This window comes from Scyliorhinus torazame, chromosome 2, assembly GCF_047496885.1.
Source record: "Scyliorhinus torazame isolate Kashiwa2021f chromosome 2, sScyTor2.1, whole genome shotgun sequence".
Taxonomy (NCBI): Eukaryota; Metazoa; Chordata; class Chondrichthyes; order Carcharhiniformes; family Scyliorhinidae; genus Scyliorhinus; species Scyliorhinus torazame.
In genome coordinates, this window is record NC_092708.1 from 132,370,251 (window position 1) to 132,394,523 (window position 24,273).

Here is a 24,273-nt window from a genome sequence, read left to right on the forward strand (position 1 = left end):
GACTTTGTTCCCTTTTGGGAAGATGGTTTCAGAATGGGAGAATTCCGCCCAATGAGTTTGTTGACAAAATGTATTTGACAACCTGATAATATTTTTATCGACCTTATAATTAAAGCCAAGTTTTCACCTTATTAATATTTTTGTCAAAATAAGTCATCAAATTATCATGCAATATTTAAAATGGTATTAAATTTAAATTTATTTATTTCACTATTTGAGTTCAGTAATGTTCTGAATGTTCAAGTTCACAGACTAAAGTCTGCATTACACAAATATTTGACATCTGTTAGAACTACTGTTTAAGGCACATTTGCATAGATTTTTAATAATAATACATTTTTAAAAATGAATTACAGGGTGCCATGGTACTATAGCAGATTGTCACACATTAACAAATATGAAACAGACAATTTTAATTAATTGACAAGAAGCACCAAAAGAAAACAGACTTTTAACATATAAGACGACAATGAAATGTAACATTTATCATAACTGAAGGCAATACAACATTTGACAAGATGATAAAAAACTTTTTATACCTCTGGTTGGTATAATATCTTTTTTGGGAGCAGAAACTGGTTTAATTTCTTCAGGAATGGTCTTCTGAATGATTTCGGGCTCTTTAAAGAACATTATTAATTTAAGATGGAATTAATTGAAAACTATGTAGTTGTAGGTTGACATTTAAACAGACCAAACTAACATGGAACTTGCAAGTGACAAATTATGACAAGAGGTGTACAAGATACAGAAATCAAATAAATTTTCATAATATCACAATTATTTAGTTAAAGAGAAGTTTTCTAAGTATATGCAAAATAAACGTAAATATTTCAAATTCATGACCAAATGATAAAATAGGTTAGATACAGGGGCGATTTTCCAGCCCATTACGCCCAGCGTAAATCCCGTTGGACAGAAACTCTTGCGAGAGGGCCATAACAGGATTTGCGCTGGAGTTAAGAGTTAACCCAGAACACAATGTCCCCGGGTCCTTTCAATGGAACCTGGATCCCACCTGACCTAAACATACAAAATCAGCTTGACGCCAAATCTTCTGGGGATGTCATATTCCCTGGACGTCACATTCCCAGCCTGGCACTGCCAAGTTGGCATTTCCAAGGGGAGGAAGGTCCTCAAGGGGGTGGGGCCTGAACATGGTGGGGCCTTAGGAGACAGGGCCAGATGGGAGACTCATTGAGAAGCCCTGATGTGAACGAATGGTGTGGCACACCGGCGAACAAGGTGGAGGCGGGGGGAAAACATGCCGGCGATCAATGAGGGGGTCCTGACGTCCATGGGGGGGTCTTTAATAATAATAATCTTTATTAGTGTCGCATGTAGGCTTACAGTATCACTGTAATAAAGTTACTGTGAAAATGCCCTAGTCGCCACATTCCGGTGCCAGTTCTGCTACACTGAGGGAGAATTCAGAATGTCCAATTCACCTAACAAGCACGTCTTTCTGGACTTGTGGGTGGAAACCGGAGCATCCGGAATAAACCCACACAGACACAGCGAGAATGTGAAGACTCCGCACAGACAGTGACCCAAGCCGGGAATCGAATCCGGGTCCCTGGTGCTGTGAAGCAACAGTGCTAACCACTGTGCTGCAAATGTAACGTGCACTAACAAACTACTTCCCCCACACCACTATTGCTGTAGAGGATCTTCCCACAAGCTTTGGGGCGGCTCTCACCATGGAAGAATCGAGAGAACTCTTCCCCCCTCAACCTGCCTGCCGTGCCTCTACTCCGCAAGCACCCTTTGATCCACCACCACAGAAGGGGAAGACCTCATGACCCAATTGAGAAGGGTTTGTCCCTTGACAACGCCCCCTGCCAGTGCCCTCTCTCAGCCTCGGCCCTCAACCCCGGGGCTTCCAAGCACCTCTGCACCCCCAGTGTGGTCATCATGATGGGTTTTCGATTTGGAAAACTAATAGTGAATCGTGCTGGCATGATGTCACACTGTTGGGGAGGGGATTGGGGGGGGGGGCAGGTAAATCACACTGGAAGGTAGGGCATAAAGGCATTTATTGACATTTAAATACAGTTAAATTCATGAAGATAAGGTTCACACCCTTTCTCGCTGTTAACCTGATTACGTCACTGGTGGGGGGGCGGGGAACATCTCATTCTGCGACGTTGTCAGCGCAAATCGTGTTATGGCCCACTCATGAAAATTTGTAACTATAATGGGATTTAGATGGGCGCCATAAGGGGCCCGAAACATCACGCCTAACATCTTCACTAACTAAGTAAGTTTCACATTAAAAATCTATTTTATTCAATGAGTGGGATTTTTTGATGGCGGAGGCAGCTTGCCATTGGCTGCCGGTGGGATCTCTTGGCCCAGCTGATGTCTACGGCAGTTTTTGTGGCTCGGCCCTACTGCCGCCGGGGAAGCTTCCGCAGACGGATCGCTTTCGACGGGACCACAAGATCCCGCAGGCAGGTAGGGGCGGAAATTGCCGCCCAGCATCGCCAAATGTCAATGACACAAGGAGGCATGTAATCACTGAAAAATTATTCATATTTTTAATGATTTGAATTAAACAGCACAAACCTCAGTAAATTGTAAATATGAATATTTAACAATTGCTATCATATCACATAAAAATTATATTTCCTGCATTTTACAACATCTGTTGGAACACCATGGCCGGGATTCTCCAATCCAGCGGTCAAGTTCTGACGCCGGCGTGAAAAGTGGCACGAGCCACTCCGGCGTCAACGGGCCTCAAGTGGCAGGTATCCACCCCTTCCGAGGAGGCTAGTACGGCGTCAGAGTAGTGTCCGCTGCTCCATCGCCCAAAAGCCGGTGCGAGTTCATGCATGTGCGCCATGGCCGGCGTGATTTTGGGCGTGTGCACCATGGCCGGCGCAAGTTCGCGCATGCGCATGGGTTCACGGCTTCGCGCCGGCCCCCGAGCAATATGGCGGAGCCCTACAGGGACCGGCGTGGAGGAACATAGGTCCCCATGGAACTAGCCCGTCCGCCGATCGGTAGGCCCTAATCAAGGGCCCGGCCACCTTGGAGGCCCTCCCCCACACCAGGACGGCCCCGCAGACAGAACTCCGAGGTGCCGCTGGGTGGGACCATACGTAACCCACGCCGGTGGGACTCGGCCGTCGAGGCCCGGAGAATCGCCGGGGGTGGGGCGCGTTCAACGGCCCCAGACTGACGCGGCGGCGATCACGCGAGTGCCCAAGAATTGGCACCAGAGAATCGGCGAGCTGGCATCGGGGCGGCGTGGTGTGATTCTCGCCCCCCCACCCCCTCGGCTATTCTCCAACCCGCCGCGGTCAACAGAACAAAACACCACAACTTAATTCAATGCAAGAAGACAAATGCTGTTTCTAATAAGCAGCTACAAAAAGCAAGGTCACCAAAAGATTTTATGTGATGACCGTAAAACGGAAGAATAATTTCCACCCCAATAGAAATAATAAATTGCTTCCCATGTAAAAATAAAGTCAAATGACATCTTCTGGATTTTATACCTGGAGTTGCAATGACCTCTTCTTTTCTTGTGGTAGTAATTGGTTTCACTTGTTCAACAACTCTCTTCTTCGGTATCTCCAGAACTTGAAAGAATATTTTTTAACGGTCACAATTCAACCAAGAACATGTTTTACATAGCTTTGAAGATGTTCAGAACAATAGATAACATGAAATAGACATAACAAAAGTAACTAACATTACTAATATACATGCTGAATAGATTGTTTTACTATTGTGTTTTATATTCATTAAATAGCATTTACATTAAATATCTCTATAAATGTGAAGCTTCATGATCTAATTCACATTTTTTTAATATATTTTCAACATATTTAGCTACTGCTATAACAGTAATAAAGAAATTCACAAAACACATTGGCTCAAATTTTCCTGGAAAAATGTTGAGCTCATAACCGACATTGTTATGAAAATTAAGACAAAAGAGATATGACACGAATTACAATTTGCTATAACTTGCTGTTTTTTTTATATCTCGCTCTACCGTTTGCCTCACACAAATTACATCTGGCCCTCAATGGCCTAGATAATTTAAGAACTTACTGGAATTTTCACATTGAACTCAAATTAAGCTTGGCACAGACTGCTGGGGCTGGAACTTAACAGAGTAAATACTCTCTTGATGGCATGATGATTGTTAGTGTAAAACCAATCTCATTGGTTAAGATAGACTATTGCTCCTGCCTTCCACTTAAGTCCCAGTTGTCCCATTACCCTAACCATGCTGCTTTCAGCTTGCGTTTCCAGCAGTTTACAGGAAAAAAATGAAATCAATAAGCTGAAGAGTGCAGGAAAACATCTAATTAATTTAGTTCCCCAAAAGATGCCACACTCCAGCAATATTTGGGCCAATATATGAGGTTGCAACAGACTAAACTGAACAGCATAAAGACACAGACATGGATAATACATGCAACATTTAAATAAGAAGCAGATTTGAAAATGGTCGCAATGGTGAGAACAAGAGATGATATGATGTATGAAGAATGTTGATATAAAATCTTCTATGTATTCATTTTTACCTTCAGCCGGAACAAACTCTTCACTTGGAACACTAACGACTTTAATTTCTTCAGGAATTGGTTTCTTAGGAACTTCTGGTACTTGAAAAAAATTTAAGCAAGAAATTCTGACGTGAACACACAGCCGACAATGCTGACGTAAAGTTATATTTTCCCTTGCAATAACAAACAAACACTAAATCACCAAGATATCCGTTGCATGTTTACTATTTCAAACACTGTGCAAGCAAACACCTATTGAGACATGGACAGTAAAGAAGTGTTACATGTATTATTTACAGTACACATTGAAACAACATCTAAGCTAGCTCATTAGCACCTTAACTATCTTTTATTCTGACCATTTTTTATAAACTTCCCTGAATACACTATTCCTTCACAAGCCGAAAATTAAATATAGCCTTTTTTCCTAAATAACTTTTATGGAAAAATAACCAAGTTGTCCTGAATTGTGAAAGAAACTTGACTGCAGTTTTAAAATAAATGGCGGGTAATACTGATGATCTGGTTACACTGATGCAATCATATTAAAATATTTATTTGCCGCCGTTACAAATTATGAACAACTTAATTTCATTGTATGTTTATATTTTTTTCAAATCAAATGATCCATGTTCCAAGAGCTGATTTTAAAATTGTCTTAAATAGTGAATTTGTTTTCAAATAGGTGATATTAACTTTTGCATTCACCCCATTGTTTGATATACCATTTTTATCTAAGCATTATAATAAAAGTATTATATTGCTAGTTGCTTAAGTCAAAGAAACCTAAACAACAAAAACTTCTGTGTTTTAACATCACTGCACTGCAGAAGAACAGTACAAATCCGTGAATATATATAGAAAGCGGAATTGCACTGGTTTAAACCTGAAAGATGTTGCTTTGATTCAGGCTGATGTGCCAAGCATGGAAAGTAGCTATCAATTCTATTGTAATAGAGACAACAAACTGCTGCATGATGTTAACATAATGTTGGTGCCAGGATCCTGAGCAATCTTGTACCTTTTGCTGGAGGAACTTTTTCTTTTCTTGGTACAAAAGTTGGTTTTACGTCTTCAACAACTGGCTCCTTAGCAACCTCTGTCACTTTTTTAAAAAAAAGCATGGTTTTAAAAAAGTATATTGTTGTCCGATGTATCATGCAATCCAAGAATCAGAAAGATAATAAATCTGTGCATTTTGACAACAGCTTAACTACACTCAACTAATGGAGACATTAAGTTTGGTTTTAGTCTCTTATCAGCTGTGAGCATGGTGAAAGTCACAAACAACAAATTAGTGGGGGGCCTACCCAACTTCCAATCATCGTTAATTTGCATGAGCAAGTAAAGTGCTAGCATAAAGTGCGCTCACTATAGGCAGCTGTTTGATTAGAAGGTGAGAAATCAAATCCTGTGGCAGCTTCTTAAAGGCTTACAGGGGTTATGCTTTTCTTGTGACCAAAGCAGGGAAGGAACAATCTGAAGCAGCAAGATGGGCAGCATGGTAGCACAGTGGTGAGCACAGTTGCTTCACAGCTCCAGGGTCCCGGGTTCGATTCCAGGCTTGGGTCACTGTCTGTGCAGAGTCTACACATTCTCCCTGTGTCTGCGTGGGTTTCCTCCGGGTGCTCCGGTTTCCTCCCACAGTCCAAAGATGTGCGGGTTAGGTGGATTGGCCATGCTAAATTGCCCTTAGTGTCCAAAAAGGTTAAGTGGGGTTACTGGGTTACAGGGTGAAGGTGTGGGTTTGAGTAGGGTGCAGACTCGATGGGCCGAATGGGCACTGTAAATTCTATGATTCTATGTCCGGGGACAAGAGGTTTTCACACAGGACCTAAATATTTTAGATATATCTGTGAAGCAGCTGATGGACATTCAGAATAGAAACAAGGGGGGCGTAATTTTCCCATGACCCTATCACGGAACTCAGTCCTGGATGGGAGAATTCCACCCAAAGTCCTCGTTCCCTTGATGGTTGGCGGGTATGAAGGCAAATAAATGAATGAACATGGTAAAAAGTGGTGTAATATGTCAATGCATTAACTATTATTGCAAGGAACTCATTGCAATGCACAAGTAAACTGAATGATTTCACTTGCAATGACAAACTTCACAGCGCATATTTTCTGCACAGTCCGGCAAAACTCTGGGTGAGATTCTCTGGCATCCCCGCAGTGCGTTTCCTGGTGGTGGCAGTTGGCCCACCGATGTTTGGTGGCAGGATCATCTGGTCCCACCGTTGTCAATGGTATTTCCCATTGAATGCACCCCACACCATGGGGGTGCGCCGCTGGTGGGACCAGAAGATCCCGCCAGTGTGAATCAGATCACACCCTCTATCTTTACCCCAATACAAACAATCCTTCCCTTCTCCACTTGTCACAGTTATCCACAAGTCAGCAGGGAAGACTGAACTTCATCTCTTTTCTGCATCACTCAATCTCAAAATCTGCTACAACCCTTACAATTATTTGTCCTTCGCGGCCACATTTGCCACTCCTCCCATTATCCGGCACATGATGATCAGGGGCGAGATTCTCCGACCCCCCGCTGGGTCGGAGAATCGCCGAGGGCTGGCGTGAATCCCCCCCCCCCCCCGCCGGTTGCCGAATTCGCCACCACCGGAGATTCGGCGGGGGCGGGAATTGCGCCGTGCTGGTTGGCAGGCCCCCCCCCCCCCCACGATTCTCCGGCCTGGATGGGCCGAAGTCCCGCGCTAAAATGCCTGTCCCGCCGGCGTAGATTAAACCACCTACCTTACCGGCGGGACAAGGCGGCGCGGGCGGGCTCAGGGGTCCTGGGGGGGGGGGGGCGCGGGGCGATCTGGCCCCGGGGGTTGCCCCCACGGTGGCCTGGCCCGCAATCGGGGCCCACCGATCCGCGGACGGGCCTGTGCCGTGGGCACACTCTTTCCCTTCCGCCTTCGCCACGGTCTCCACCATGGCGGAGGCGGAAGAGACTCCCTCCACTGCGCATGCGCGGGAATGCCGTGAGCGGCCGCTGACGCTCCCGCGCATGCGCCGCCCGGAGATGTCATTTCCGCGCCAGCTGGCGGGGCACCAAAGGCCTTTTCCGCCAGCTGGCGGGGCAGAAATTCGTCCGGCGCGGGCCTAGCCCCTTAAGGTTGGGGCTCGGCCCCCAAAGATGCAGAGCATTCCGCACCTTTGGGGCGGCGCGATGCCTGACTGATTTGCGCCATTTTGGGCGCCAGTCGGCGGACATCGCGCCGTTTCTGGAGAATTTCGCCCCAGATGTCACAGAGCACATTTTAAATCACTTCCACTCTTCTTACAACAGAATCAAACCTAATTCTTGAATATGAGCAGGGAATCTCCTCGTCATATCTAAACAGGGGATGGCAAAAACAATTGTGGCATTGTTCAACTTCACCATCACTAAACCAGCTGACTCGTCGAGGGGCTGAAATTGGGGGCTGGATTCTTCATTGCGAGTCCGCCCCACTACTGCTGCAAGCGAGGATGGAGAAATGGATACTATCCATTAGGAGTATCCATTTGGTTTGAACTTGCCGCTTAGCATTTTATTTGTTGGAAGAAGATATTCCTTAGCCAAATTATTAATTTTGTCAACTGATGCTACTAATGAATAAATGACAATAACTCTAGTGGTAAACAGCAAACACTCAAATATTTTTAAAATGATGTTTTTTCCCTTCAAATAACTGACAAATATTTGATAAATCCTAAAATCTTGCTCTGGCAATTGCACAATTTCAGTAGAGAACCGTGAACTTAAATAATAAAAACCACAGACTTTAAATTGATGATATAACAATATAGTTAGAATCAATCCTCCACTGATCCAAGTATTCCAGATTATTTATTATGTGAAAGCACAAACAAAATACTTAATGCAACAAAAATGAACAATACACATAAACAAAGCTCACAAGATTAAACGTAGCATAAAATAAAATTAAGTGCTACGATAAGCATCTTCAACAACAGGGTTCTGATTAGAACATACAAGATGATCATGAAGAAAAACCATGCTTGCATTCTGATATGATGAAATTGATATTAATTTTCATATGAATGAAGTTTGCACAAAATCCTTCAAGGTAATAATATACCTTTGAATGGAGGAGTAACCTCCTTTTTCGTTGAAATAATAACTGGTTTTGCTTCTTCAGTGACTGCTTTTTTAGGGATCTCTTGCACTTTAAAAGAACATTAATTATTTAAAGATTTGAATAAATGAAGAAAATATACAGAATGCATAATACCAGACAGGACAACACATGACAATCTCTCTAGCAACAATAACATATCTGTAAAGCTGCACCAACTACTGGTACTTATGCACATAATGCAATGCCAATGAGAATTTTAATAACTAATAATCCAAATTTGATGGAATATTTTTACTTTCACATGGCATACTTGTTAAAATATAACTCAAAAGGCTCCTTACGCTTTTTGCTAATAAATCAAACGTTTTACTGAATATGGTTATTTCCTTTTTCCAATATCGTCATCACAATTTCTTCAGTGAGAATTGAGTTCGGAATTTTCCAAAAGAAAAGATTCACTCAAATTTAATCTATGTATTATCAAATTATTAAGGAATGTTAATGCTATCACAATATTTATAATTTATATGTACGCAAGTAAGAACAACGCTCACAGCATTGAAACACATTTACAACAAATAGTTGAGAATTAGGGTTTATTTGCACAACAGGCAGTAAATGTTTCCTTGAAACATCACGAAAAGAAGACAACAGTGTCACCTTTCCTGGCAACAAAAACTACCATATCATATGGGAAAATGTTTATATAAAATCTTGTATTTTTGTACCTTTTACTGGAGTGATTTCCTCTATCCTTTGAACTGGAACTGGTTCTTGAGCAGCAGGTTTTACAGCAACATCTGGCATTTTAGGAATATGTTTTATTTTTAGCAAAAGCTCATCAAGAACAAAAATGACATTTATTTAAACAGCTTATGAAAATCGCATAAAGCACGCGACAGACAATGATAAGTTCTGCAGCCCTACCACATCCAAATCGTGAATGGTGGTGGCCAATTCGACAACTGACTGGAGCAGAAGGCTCTAAAAATATTCCCATCCTCAATGGTGGAGAGCCCATCATCAGTGCGAAAGATAAGGCTGAAGCATTCGCAATAATCTTCAGCCAGAAGGGTGGAGTAGATGATTCATCTCGGCCTCCCACAGTATTCAGTCAATTCGATTTACTCTACGTGTTATCAGGAAATGGCTGAAGGCACTGGACACTGCAAAGACTATGGACCCTGACAACATTCCAGCAATAGTACTGAAAACCTGTGCTTCAGAACTTGTTGTGCGCCCTAGCCAAGCTGTTTCACTACAGCCACAACACTGGCATCTACGTGGCAATGAGGTAAATTGCCCGGGTATGTCCAGTGCACACAAAGCAGGATAAATCCAACCCAGCGAATTATTGCCCCATCATTCTACGCTTGATTTTCAGTAAAGTGACAGAAGGGGTAATCAACAGTGTTATCAAGTGGCACTTGATTAACAACAGCGTGCTCACTCAGTTCGGGTTCTGCCAGGTCACTCAGCTCAAGACCCCATTGCAGCCTTGGTTCAAACATGGACGAAAGAGCTGAAGCCAGAGGTGAGGGGAGAGTGACTGCCCTTAACATCATTAGACCGAATGTGACATCCAGGAACCCTAGAAAAATTGGAGTCAATGGGAATCAGAGGGAAAGCCCCCCCACGGGTTAAGTCAAACCTGGCATAAGAAATGATGATTGTAGGTCAACCAGCTCAGTTCCAGGACATTACTACAGGGGTTCCTCAGGTAATTCACCTGAGGAAGGAGCTGTGCTCTGAAAGCTAGTGATTCGAAACAAACCTGTTGGACTTTAACCTGGTGTTGTAAGACTTCTTACTGTGCTCACCCCAGTCCAATGCCGGCATCTCCACAGCATGACTCCACTTAAGTGCAAGGCAATGTCCACCTCCAACATGAAAGAATCTAACCGTCACCACTTGATATTCAATGGCATTACCATCACTGAATCTTCCACTATCAACATCCTGGGGGGTTACTATTGACCAGGAACTGAACTGGACTAGCCATATAAATACTGTGGTTACAAGAGCAGTTAGAGGCTAGGAATCCTGCGGTGAGTAACTCACTGCCTGCCTCCTCAATGCCTGACCACCATCGACGAGGCACAAGTCAGGAGTGTGATGGAGCACTTTCTACTTGCTTAGATGAGTGCGGTTCCAACAACACTCAAGAAGCACTATTTAGGACAAAGCAGCTTGCTCAATTGACACCCCATCCACGAACATTCACTCTCTCCATTACCGACGCACAGTGGCAGTAGTGTATACCATATACAAGATGCACTGCAGGAACTCTCCAAGTCTCCTTAAACAGCACCTTCCAAATCCACAACCACTACGTTCTAAAAAGATAAGGGCAGCAGATGCGTGCAAACACAACCACTTGTAATTTCCTCTCCATGTCGCCTATGATCCTTCATTGGCGCTGGGCTAAAATCATCGAAATCCCTCCGTAACTGCAATATGGTGTACTCACACCACATGGATTACAGCGGTTCAATAAGACATTCACCACCACGTTCTCAAGGGCAATTAGGGATCGGCAACAAATGTTGGTCTATTCAGCGATGCCCACATCCCATGCATGAATGAAGAAAAGATCTTCACATGGTGAGACACCAGGCACAAGTGGCCTATAGCCTGGAGAGGGGACAAGGGAAGCATTGGTGCCAATTCACCAGACAGTGAGCTCTGCTGCAGAGGACTCAGATAAAGACTTTGGTGGGTTGTTCAGAAGCAGGATGATGGCTATGTGCAATGAAATTCTTGGTGCATTGGCAGGTCTGCCAGGAAATATAGTCATGCTCTGTTTTGTTGTGGTGACACAATAAAGATGGTGCAGCAAACTGCCACAGAATATAGGCATCATGACTGCTGCCAGGCTACCAGGCGTTGTGCCAACATGAGAGATCATGCAAATACCACCTGTTTCAGCCTAGAAGGAACAAGATACAAAAAAATCCATCTCCACTATGGAGGGAGAAAAATAGACTTGTCATATTCTACAAAATATGGAATGGACTGGTGGGAATTGACAGAAACAAGTGATACCTTCAAGCAATTAAAACATGAGGTGGCCACCCACATAATATACAAAGACCAAGGGTGGGATGCTCCGAGCCCCCGCCGGGTTGCAGAATTGCCGGGGCGCGGCGTAAATCCCGCCCCGCCGCCGGCTGCCGAATTCTCCGGCGCCGGGGTTTTGGCGGGGGCGGGAATCGCCCCCCCCCGACGATTCTCAGGCCCGCGATGGGCCGAGCGGCCGACCATTTTCGGCCGGTCTCGGCGGCGTAAATCAAACCAGGTCCATACCGTTGGGACCTGGCTCTACGGGCGGCCTGCAGAGTCCTTGGGGGGGAGGGGGGGGGGGCGGGGGGATCTAACCCCAGCGGGTGCCCCCACAGTGGCCTGGCCCGCGATCGGGGCCCACCGATCCGTGGGCAGGCATGTGCCGTGAGGGCACTCTTTCCTTCCGCGCCGACTGCTGTCAACCTCCGCCATGTCCGGCGCTTCCGTGCATGCGCCAATTCGCACCGGCTGGCGGATGCCCTTTGTTGCCAAGCCCTTCCACGCTGGCTGGCGCAGCGCCAACCCCGCCGGTGCCAGCCTAGGCCCTGAAGGAGTGGAGGATTCTGCACCTTCCGGGCGGCCCGACGCTGGAGTGTTTCACGCCATTCCTCGGCGCCGGTACAGCCCGCCCCATTGCTGGGTAGGGGAGAATCTCGCCCCAGTTGTTTCCAAGACCTTATCAATTATCTTTCTTTCAAAGGGCAATCCCACACTGGAACAAGCTGTCAAAGGAAATTCCACAGCCCCATCACTTGAAATCTTCAAGATCCATCTTTAGATTCTTTCCATTTAAACATCTCCATGATCAGGACTACCATCTCAGCAGGTCATGTCTGGTTTAGCTATCATTACCCATATAAATACTGGTGCAATATGGACATTAGTCTGTGATGCTGACACAACTAAATCAGAATGTCCAAGGCCACAGTCACCTTCACAGACACTGTCAGTACCATCATCGTACTGTTCTGATTCTGCAGTTGTGGCTTTCAGAGAGGCCATCCTTCGTGAAATGGACACGTCTGACATACTGTTCCCCATGCTCCTATTGAGAGCCTTTCTTCCTCTCCTTTTCTCTCACTTTCAGCAGCTTGTTTTGCTCTGAGATCCTCCATTCAATCGCCTTGTCATGCTGATATGTAGTTCATGATGCAAACTGCTGCACCCATAATTCAGACCAAGTGGTTTATGAAGAATCCTTACGCCAGGACCAAGTTCTTCAACAACTCTGGAAACTGCTCAAACCCTTCGACAATTGTCTTACAGCCAGTAGAAATCAATCAGCAACTAACCTAAATGTAGTTGCTGATCCCTTAACCTTGTACTGGAGGGAGGGGTCTTTCCCGATACCTAATGCCTAGTCAGTGTGAGCTTAAGATAGGTTGTTGGCTGGACTGTTCCGTTCCACATTGGCAGCACTTATGTCAAATCAATGTTACATGCTGACTAGTGTTTGCAAACTTTTCACAGATGCGCCATGTGTGTGTTCTAATGCACTCAACAAAATGGTGCAGATGCCATTTTGGAGGAGAAATAGCACTGATAGTGCCAAAGAAACAGGCACTAAGGAACTCAATTTCTCAGCCTCTGCATTTGAATGCTGAGCTAAGAATGATGACAGCATCAAAATTAATTCTTGCTCTGGCAGAAGAACAGCACAATACAGTAATAGAATGGCACAGATACATAAGAAAACAATTGAAACAACAGTTACCATGAAATAAGATTAACAAGTAGCAAGCACCAGCAATTTGAAGCCTCTAAAAGAGAAATATTTTGCAAGACCATGACAAATGGAAGCACTATTTATCAAAAGACAATGCTGATATAAAACATGTGACTTCCTTTGTACCTTTTTTGGGAGAAACCTTCTCTTTTCGTACAATTGGTTTTGCTTCTTCAGGAAGAAACTCGGGAACCTCTGGCACTTTAAGAAATTTAATTTTGGACAAAGAATATCAAAGACTTGCACTCTGAACATTTTAACAGAGAAGTACATATAAGATTAAACATGAAAGAACCACCTAATACATTGCACAGCATACAATCTTGCTCCATTCACACAATAATTTCTTATTTTGCAACATGGTTCTACTATACAAAAACGTAATCTTGCCTCAAGTGATCTAATAATAGTAATCTTTTAATAATCTTTATTGTCGCAAGTGGGCTTACATTTACACTGCAATGAAGTTACCGTGAAAAGTCCCTAGTCGCCACATTCCGGCGCCTGTTCGGGTACACGGAGGGAGAATTCAGAATGTCCAAATTACCTAACAAGCACGTTTTTCGGGACTTGTGGGAGGAAACCGGAGCGTCCGGAGGAAACCCATGCAGAAACGGGGAGAACGTGCAGACTCCACACAGACAGTGACCCAAGCCAGGAAGCGAACCTGGGACCTTGGCGCTGTGAAGCAACTGTGCTACTGTGCCACCCAGTTAATTAGTTAATCGAGTTAATTAGTCATGCATCTACAAGGCAGTTCAATTATACATGAACCTTCCGGAAATTTTAAGGCCATTTCTCAACTAGCCGAAATTATTTAAGCTGTATCTCCCCATATATTCACTTCCGGTACCAATGTGAATATGATTGTTAGTCAGGCAGGAGGAAGGCGGGTGGGTCCCCACCATCTGCCCACCTCCATCCCAATTAAGTCCATGTTGAAAAGGCTCAATTAATGCCCACTTAAGGGTCTCATCCCACCATTGTTAGTTTAAATCAATGGCAGGCCGAGGCAGGGGGGCTTGCTATGTGGGCTTGCTTATGGTCTCCTGTGATGGGGGCCCCTCATTCAAAAGTACTAAGGGTCTGATTGAGGGAGCCACCATTGGTGGGGATGGGGTACCTGCTGAGAGTCACCCACCACCATACCCCACCCCATCCTTGCTGCCGAACTCCCTCCCCAGCCACACCCATTCCACTATCACATTATGCTAGTCTCTGATTGGTTGGCAGCTGTTGGTGGGTAGGACCCACCCCTGGAGCCCTTGATCCTAAAGTAAGGACCGTTGTTGAGTGTCTGCGTGGAGCAAGAGGTGATGACAGGCTCCTGCCATTTTATTCCCAGCTGGAGATCAAGTCTACCATTACCTCCATCAGATTCCAGCTAGTGTTTCTAATGCAATGTGCCCCTCTATTTAATGGATAAACAAAACTTTATCGACAGTATATAAAAGCAATCGGGAATGCATAGAAAACACACACAGACAGGGTGATAATTAATGGATGCGACGGAAGTCTCACTTGCGAGAGCTGCATGTTGACTCCTTTTGGGAAGGCCAGCAGAATTAAGTGCCAATTACGCACCTCAACAGGGTAGCAATGGGCCTTTGCTGGAACAAGAACCCCAGGGCGGAAATCGCCCCCTCGAGCCGAAGGCTGGCTGCTGTGCAGCTCAAAGTACGCACGCGAATTCCAGCAATACACTTAAGCGAGGCCTTAATCACGATGGCCTCATGCCACAGATGGGTGATGAGACGGTTGCCACATGGTATGGGGAGCTGTCATCAGGAAGGAGAGGGAGGTGAATCTCAGCAAGCCCACATTCTTCCTGATGGCAAGCCCGGTGGCAAGCCCTTCAATCTGCCATTGAGTGGGCATTCAGTTAAAGGTGGCCAGCCAGAAAAGCCATCCACGAAGCCTTTCTACCCTTTACTTAATTGGGACACAGGGGAAAAGTGGTTCATCCCACCCCCCACCCTCTTGCCTGATCCGCACCTCAGGAAATGACATAAAATTCCACCCAAAGAGCAAATCCAGCCAAATCATGGGGTGGATTCTCAGTTCCCGAGGCTAAGTGCCGATGCCAATGGAGGATTTGTGGCATTTCACAACAGGAAAATCGGCACAATACCCTCACCGATTCCTCTACCGGTGAGGGGCTAGCACCAGCGCCGTGTGAAACGCCCGCGGAATGCATGGAAAAGGTACGGAGAATTGGTGGGTCCGTACGGCACATGGAGGGGGCGGAGCATTGCGGCCCGGCTTTAAACCGACGCCTGCCGTGATTTCAGCGTCGGGAGCCATTCTCCGCCCGATCGTTGTTCCCGATTTCAGCGTCGGGCAACGGAGAATCCTGCCCCATATGTTTTCTTTGTTTACTAAGTCATTTTAAAAATCTGCTATGAGTATTTCCATACCTTTTTTTGGAGGCACTATTTCCTTTCTTGAAACTGTAATTTGCGTAACCTCCTCAGCAACAGGCTTCTTCGGCTCTTTAAAGAATATTTTCATTTTCAGATAAATTATTCAAGAAGATTAATTTGCAAGACGTTTGAAAGATGAAGAAAAGCATATAGAACAAAAGCATACATTACAACAACGAAACAACAAAGCAGTCATCTGAAACAAAAAAAATAATAAGATGCTCTAAATGTTTAAACAATAATTACAAATCTTCTTAGTTATAAGTCTAAGGAAATACGCGTTCAAAAATTCCTAATTTGTTAAGCGTGAAATCAAAATATGTTTGAGGTGGGGGTGGTGTGGTGGTGAAATGTGAAATCAGCCACTCTGCACTACATTTTGTTGGATCTGCATCAAATACTCTTTTGTAATGAGTTTGTGCAAATATATCACAGGTAATCAGATCTGAAGGTTGCATTGGTTCTTTGCATCGGTTTTCGAATGATGATGCCTGGTAGCATCTGACAAAAGTGCAATTGGAAGTGCCTACAATAGAAATAATTCCAGGGTTGGTCATCAGTGATCTTCCTGATGAAACTGGCTCAATTTGTCCTGGAGTGCTTATGGAAGAGTTAGTAATACAAATGATTGAAGTAATATACTATTGGCACTTTATTGACCATTTAAAGGTTATTAGTCCTGGTCAAGTGTGAATCCAAACTTTCATCGACATGTACAATTTTTACAAGACACGCAATTCTAAATTAGTTCAATGACGTATAAACAAACAAAGGTTTGACAATGTTAAACATTTTTCACAAAACATTCAAAATTATCAGTAATAGGTGTGTACACAGACAATAGCAATTATGAAGAATAAAAACTGCTTTGATCAAGTCCATCAAAATCTCAAAGAGCACTACAAAAATGTTAAAAAAGCAAATATAAATATAACAAGCTGGCATTTGTTGTGAGAAAACGCAATGAAGACTAACAAGATCCACAGGTCACAGAGGGTGGAATTTCCCCCTCCCCCCAAGCATCAGGGCACTGCCCGGCCATGTCCCTCAACCCCCGGGGGTACCAGGCACCTCCCCGTCCCCAGTGTGCTCACCATGGCTGGTTTTCACTTTTGAAAACTAGTAGTGATTTGCGCCAGAGTGATGTCACAGTGCCCGGGCGGGATGCGTCGTGGGCTGACGTTACAGCGTAAAGCTGTTAAATTACATTAAAATGTATTCAATTTAATGGCCATCATGTTCATGCCCTCGTGGGCATGAACCTGATCACATCACCGGTGGGAAGGTCTCGAACTGAGATTTCACTGGTGCAAATGGCCTTATAAAGTGGACGTGATGAATTTTGGATCGGTCATAATCCGGTTGAATGGTGGAGCAGGCTCAAGCGGCCAATTGGCCTACCTATTTCTTATGGTCTCATGGTCGTAAATCCCGTTTTGGCCCTCATTCGAGATTTAGCAGCCATAACGGGATTTGTGCTTGCAATGAGCAGGGCTGTTAGATCACGCCCTCAGAATGCTTTGTTCTAAACAAACTGCAAGTTCTTTGTACCTTTGTGTAGTATTGCCTCCTGTACAATAGGAATCCGAGTGGGAGCAGCTTGTTCAGGTACTTTTTCAGGTACAGCTATTTTGGCAAATCCAGACATTTTAAAGAAATTATTATTATAGACTACACCAATTAACAGAAGACATTTATGCACATTTGACAAACTATATCAACAAATATTCAGTGCTAATCATACCTATTAGTAGTACAGAAAGTTAGACAACATAGTTGAGTTTTGAAACTCGCATGCTTACCATTTAATAAGGTCCACAACTAGTTAGTTTCATTATTGAAAATATTAAACTAATTTGAATATATTGAGATTTTAAATTCTTTAAAAAATCCTGAGGAAAGTTCAGCTTTCTTTCAAGTGGAAAATCTTGCTTTTTTATACTAATTACACAAAGTATCACAATCAGACTCCCACAATTAAACAAAAACTTTCTCTAAAAGATGGGGACCAACACAAACAAACACACATTCAAAGAGACTTGAATTTATTCAACAGTTAAGCAAAAATTAATAAACAAAAAGATGGTGAAGTACATCATTGGTATTCAAAAAAAAAACAAGAAGGGAGGGATTATTTAAAGAAAAACATCCTCAAAAAATAAAATATAACAGCACAAAATGCACACTTGTTAAAAAGACACAAAACTGTTAATTTTTGTACCTTCTTTTACATAAATTTCCTCAACAGAAATGTAGTCGGGTGTCTCGGTAACCGCAGAAACTTTAAAAAAACATTTGTGATGTCACACCACTTTTTCTTGTTACAAAAAAACCCCAAACTGTATTTAAGAAATCCGAATGAAGAACTATGATGCGCAGAGTCTCTTTCAATTAATTTAATTAACTAAAAAGCACCGAAGTTGGCAAAAAAAAAGATAACTTCTTAAAGTGCTGGATAATGTTCCATGCAATTCCAAGCACAGCAGTAGCTTTCTAAGACCTTATACAAATATTAATTCTTTCTAAATAAGGCTAGATAAGTTGTGGTTAGGTATTTGATCAAGGTAACATGACTTGCCTGTACCTTTCCAATGACTTGATCTCTCTTCCTCCAAAATTGTGTAAGAAATTTCTTCACTTATCCTGCGTTTTTCAGTGACTTCAAAAAGAATTATATTTTATTAGCTTACAATCAGTAACAGATCATATTTCATATATAACTCTTGAGACAGGTCAGTATATTTTTGCAAAAAAAACATGAAATTTCTAAATTTAGTTAAATAATTTCAATTACAACATTTTCTTTCGGCACTTTAGGGCGGGATTCTCCAGCCTCCCTGCCGCGTGTTTCTCCATGGCTCGTTGTTCGCTGGTGGTGGGATTCTCTGTTCCTGCCACTGTCAGCGTGAATTCGCATTAAAGCCACCCAACTGGGAAACCCACGCGAGAGGGTACACTGATGACCAAGTCCAGTGGTGGGCAGGAAAGTCAGAGTGATTCTGCTGGGCAGCCAGATGGCTAAACACGCACGATAATCCACTGTTCAGTTAATTACTTATGCATCCTAGGAGCTCAGCGGATCTCACTGTGAGGTGGGCAGCACATCACACACCTCACCGTTACCTCATGGAGTTAAAGGTCCTTGTGGCATATTTAAATTGCACCCAGACAGTCTTTCACATTCTCCTGGACAATCTCTTAAAAATGCCCTCGGAATAGTCTTTGACCCTCATATTCGGGTCTTTTGCCCGCCGCACCCCCCTGCCAATCCAGCCCAATTCCTGCCTCCATCTCACCCTTCCCTTTCAACCCACCCCCTGCCAGTCCTGCCTTCATCTCACACCTCCCCACTGGTCATGCCTCCCATGCTCAGCATTGGCACAGCTTGTGCTAATTCGGGAGTGGACTGGATGGTGTTAGGATTCCAACCTGGCATCACCTTTGGAGATCGTAACTCCCTACACACACCCAAAGCCACCACCCCTTGCCTGTTAAGATTTTACCCATTAACTTTCCATAGATGTTGCAGACTTGCTGAGTATTTCTGGCACATTAGAGGCTAGGTTCTTCGGCCGCGGCAAGATCGCCACGGATGGGACAGGGACCATGTAAAGGTCCGTTGACCTCAGGTGGGACTTTCCGGTCGGCGGACAGGCCCGGCCGAAGAATCCCACCCGAGGTTTCGACATCAGATTTCCAGAATCTGCAGTGTTTTGTATTTGATTATTTCAGTTATTTTTAAAAAGAATGTTGGAATGCTTGGCAATTAATTATCGCCATAGCTTATTGAAATGCAAAGGATATAAATGTGTTACCTAATTCTTCTCTCCATTCTTCTTCTACAACATAGAAATAAGGATAACATACATAAATAACAAATAATTCCAAAAATTCAAACAAGATGCATTTATACAGCTTATTGAAAAGGTCACAAAGAGAGATACAAAAATTTGCTGAAAGTTGTGGACAAGAAACCAAATTGTGCTTTTGACAAATAAACATTACTGAATTGAAATTTTGGTTTTGGAAGAAACCCTTGCCATTTTAATCAAGATCCCCTTGACAATACATTTCTAAATTATCTGCTCTGTTATGTGAAATCTGTTATCTGGGCAGCACAGTAGCACAGTTGTTAGCACTGTGGCTTCACAGCGCCATGGTCCCAGGTTCGATTCCCGGCTGGGTCACTGTCTGTGCGAAGTCTGCACATTCTCTCCGTGTGTGTCTGTATGGGTTTCTTCCGGTGCTCCGGTTTCCTCCCACTAGTCCCGAAAGACGTGCTGTTAGGTAATTTGGACATTCTGAATTCTCCTCCTGTGTGAAGGTGCTGGAATGTGGTGACTAGGGGCTTTTCACAGTAACTTCATTGCAATGTAAGTCTTCTTGTGACAATAAAGATTATTATAAAATAAAAGTGGTATTTTTTCAGCTGGAATTCCAAGTCAGAAACATATAAACAATACACAGGAATGGTAATTAGTTTTGTTCTTCCATTCTTTCTGAGTGTCTACTGTATTACTATTTTATTGAACTATTTAACGTAAGAAATGAAATTAAGAGTGAAATCTTGTTAGGGTTTCGGGAGTCTCACCTGCTGGCTGGAGAGTCTGCATGAGACCTGCGGTGCCACTTTTTGGGGAGGCTCACTGACCCTCACAGCAGTCAGACAGTGGCGATGCCTGAGGCGGTTCTTCCCCTGAAAAGAAAGCCCTCGTGACGGAGGTCACGTCTGCCAAGAGCTGGCAGCCAATCAGAGGCCAACAGCTCTTGTGCTCAGCATTGTCATTAGAAAGTCCAAGGCTGCTGCCCGATGCACAGTGAAATGAAATGAAATGAAATGAAAATTGCTTATTGTCACGAGTAGGCTTCAATGAAGTTACTGTGAAAAGCCCCTAGTCGCCACATTCCGGCGCCTGTTCAGGGAGGCTGGTACGGGAATCGAACCGTGCTGCTGGCCTGCCTTGGTCTGCTTTAAAAGCCAGCGATTTAGCCCAGTGTGCTAAACCAGTTCCAGGATCACGGAGTGACCCAGACCACAGGTACGTAATGCAGGTTGTGTCGAGATGAGAGGGAGTTGACAACAAGAGCAGGGCCGTGGCTAACTGCAGGCCCTCCATTTCCTGATGTCCAGTCCCTCGATCAGGCACCCAGTACCTTTGATTGAAGAACCGCTATGTCCACACCCCACCCCTGGAGCTGACAAGTTGTTGCACAGCTTTACCTGTCATACACACCACATGACAACAAACTTTCCTGCAGCTGGGTTATTAATAGCAACAGCAGGATAAGATCCTTAAGTGGTCATTAATCAGATACTTAAGGGTCTCAGTTGTGTCAGAGTAAGATGATCGACCATGGGCCCTCCTGTCCAGAGTTTAATTCTGGCAAGAGGAGAGGGTCTTGGTATGCCCTTTCCACCTCCAGGCTTGCCATAAGTGAGAAAACAAGATTATGGCCTAAATTTCGAACAAGAATTTTAGGTTTTAATATCTGAACTACAGTCTGAAAATATTTCAACAAGAATATTATGATAATTGACAAGTAGTCATGCTAGAGGCAACTTTTAAATTATTGATCACACATCTCATGCATATTATTTCAAACTCAAAATAAAACATGACTAAAAATATAAGCTTGTTTTAAAAATATTTCTACTCAAAGTTATTTAATGCTTTTTTGCACAGCTTTTGCCTCAGGGAGGGTGAAATCAATTAGTCCTTCTTGTACTTCATTGCAATAGTGAGGAAAATTTAAGAACTAGACTAAATTTGTTTTTGACAGATTACCCACCTGGTTTCCTGGGCTTCAAGGTGATTTCTGCAGAAAACAGATTTTAGCATCAATGAAAATGAGTAAAATTGCAAAGGAAATGTAGTTTTATTATAAAGGTGCATTAAGTTACAATTGCACCTACCTTGGCTTGATACGTAAAGTTCTGCAGTACTTTTAGCTTCACCTCTTGGTTCAAGTTGAGCAATTACTGAATAAACCCCTGAAAAATAAAATTTTGTACTCCTATATTTACCTACATTCTATTTGAAATCAATATTACATAATAATCACAGCACAGAAAAAGGCCAATCAGCTCAAATAATCTTTGCTAATGTTTACGCTCTGCATGAGGCTCCTCCCACCCTACGTTATTTCACTAGCTCCTTTATGCACTTATTTACATTCCCCTTAAATACATTTATGCTACTTCCCCTTAAATAATAGGGCGGCAAGGTGGCTAGCACTGTTGCTTCACAGTGCCAGGGACCTGGGTTCGATTCCCGGCTTGGGTCACTTGTATCAAGGAACTTTTGAAAGTCATTATAAACAATATTAACTGTGCTGCTCACATTCACCATTTCTGTAATACCATTAAAATCTTAATAAAGTTAGTTCTTAATAAATTTGTGCCAGCTTTTCTTTATTAGTTCATGCCTATCCACATGGCTGCTACTTTTCTCCCCAATTATTGTTCCTAAAAGATCCCCTACCACAGACAGTAAACCATCTGGTCTGTAATTGCCAGGTTTATTCTGCACTTTTTTAAGCAAGTCTCAATTCCTTAGACATTACTCCTGTATCAAAGGAGGATTGACAGAATCTAGCCAGCCCCTCCACATTTTCTACCCTTACTTCACTCAGCTTTCCCTTCTAGACCATGGGCTGCACGATAACGCAGTGATAAGCACTGTTGCTTCACAGCGCCAGGGACCTGGCTTGGGTCACTGTCTGTGTGGAGTCTGCATGTTCTCCCTGTGTCTGTGTGAGTTTCCTCTGAGTGCTCCGGTTTCCTCCCACAAGTCCCGAAAGACGTGCTTGTTAGGTGAATTGGATATTCCAAATCCTCCCTCAGTGTACCCGAATAGATGTCGTAGTGTGGCGACTAGGGGATTTTCACATTAACGTCATTGCAGTGTTAATGTAAGCCTACTTGTGTCACTAATAACATTATTATTATTAATACATTTATGCTATTCGCCGTAAATATTTCTGTGGCAGCAAGTTCAACAATCGAACTGCTCAATGAGTAAAGATGATTTCCTGAACTCCTTATTAGTGACTATCTTATATATAGAATCATAGAATTTACAGTGCAGAAGGAGGCCATTCGGCCCACCGAGTCTGCACCGGCTCTTAGAAAGAGCACCCTATCCAAGCCCACACCACCCTATCCCCATAACCCGGTAACCCCGCTCAACCAACACTAAGGGCAATTATGGACACTAAGGGCAATTTAGCATGGCCAATCCACCTAACCTGCACATCTTTAGACTTTAGACTATATGGCCTTTAGATTTCGATAGCTCCACAAGTGAAACAATTTAGTCTGTCCAACCCTTCCATAGTTTTAGAGACCTCTATCAGGTCACTTTCAGCCTTATCTTTTTGAGCACTCGTTCTTTATGCTGAAAAGCTGTCTATTCTCATGTCATATTTGGAAATCTTTTCTGTACCTCCCCCAGTCCCTCTATATCCTTTCTTGTGATACAAGGCTGAATTTTGCATTGGGTACAGGGTCCCCAACCTTGGCATAAAAGTTTGGGGAAAGCACTCCTGCTCGCCCCACAGCCATTTAACACCCCCCTAGTGGAGGAAAGCCTGCCTCAGAAATGATGGGAAATTAAATGGGCAGCAGCTCTCTTCCCAGCAGTGACAATGGGACTGGTGGTCACTGTTGGGATTGCATAAATTCCAGACAGAAACATGCTGAGATGCAGCCAGCTGTGAAGGCAAGTCCGGGGCTTCACTGGGGACAGGCTGGAGAGCCCCATTCAAGGGGGTGAGGAGGGGTGGTAAGGGCGGGCAGGCCAGCAGGAAGGGGAATAACGGTGGGGGGTAGGCTCCGAAAGACATGGGGGCTCAAAATGGCACAGACCTCTCTTGCCATTAAGGGCCCCAACTTACCCACGGACAAGTAGGCTCCACAATATCTCATCCACTGATGATAAAATCACAGGCAGAGGTGGGTAGGCAGTAGGCGTGGCGCCACTACTATGGTGCCCAATTTGGCTATGAAGACCAGAACTGTGCACATTACTTAAAAGTGTGGCCTATACACATTTAACATAATTTCAATGCTTTTCCTGAACCCAAATATCTAACTTGCAGATAGATAACTCAGATGGATAATTACTGTAATAGAAGTAACACGTTTATGACTACACTATACACACCTTCATCATCTGTTGTGACATTATGGATAGTCATAAAATGTCGCCGCCCATCTCTTCTGAAACTGTACTTTGGACTTTCTTTAAGCACCAGTGTATCTTTAAACCAGGTTACAATGGCATCATCAAAGGACACTTCACATTCAAATACAGCTGACTCATGTTCTTTCACCACAATATCCTGGATTGCCTTTGTGAATTCAATCGGTTGCGCTATAACACACAAGGACACAAACAATACAGGACTTGTACAAAACTAATCTTCAAAGTACAACTC

At 43.7% G+C, this 24,273-nt stretch overlaps 1 protein-coding gene across 1 annotated transcript in view; it reads right to left on the reverse strand.

The window, feature by feature from the left end:
• The window catches only part of ttn.2 (titin, tandem duplicate 2), a 415,239-nt gene that overhangs the window by 211,046 nt on the left and 179,920 nt on the right, over window positions 1-24,273 (reverse strand). Inside the window, exons 110-124 of the mRNA XM_072477296.1 lie at window positions 24,000-24,209; window positions 21,749-21,826; window positions 21,625-21,651; window positions 19,650-19,673; window positions 18,419-18,493; window positions 18,056-18,115; window positions 17,386-17,460; window positions 15,829-15,903; window positions 13,538-13,612; window positions 9,351-9,422; window positions 8,623-8,709; window positions 5,551-5,634; window positions 4,548-4,628; window positions 3,507-3,590; window positions 540-620 (exon numbers count right to left, since the gene is read on the reverse strand). Of these exons, the coding sequence (XP_072333397.1) occupies window positions 540-620; window positions 3,507-3,590; window positions 4,548-4,628; window positions 5,551-5,634; window positions 8,623-8,709; window positions 9,351-9,422; window positions 13,538-13,612; window positions 15,829-15,903; window positions 17,386-17,460; window positions 18,056-18,115; window positions 18,419-18,493; window positions 19,650-19,673; window positions 21,625-21,651; window positions 21,749-21,826; window positions 24,000-24,209 (1,188 nt within the window). The remainder of the gene's footprint in view (window positions 1-539; window positions 621-3,506; window positions 3,591-4,547; window positions 4,629-5,550; window positions 5,635-8,622; window positions 8,710-9,350; window positions 9,423-13,537; window positions 13,613-15,828; window positions 15,904-17,385; window positions 17,461-18,055; window positions 18,116-18,418; window positions 18,494-19,649; window positions 19,674-21,624; window positions 21,652-21,748; window positions 21,827-23,999; window positions 24,210-24,273) is intronic.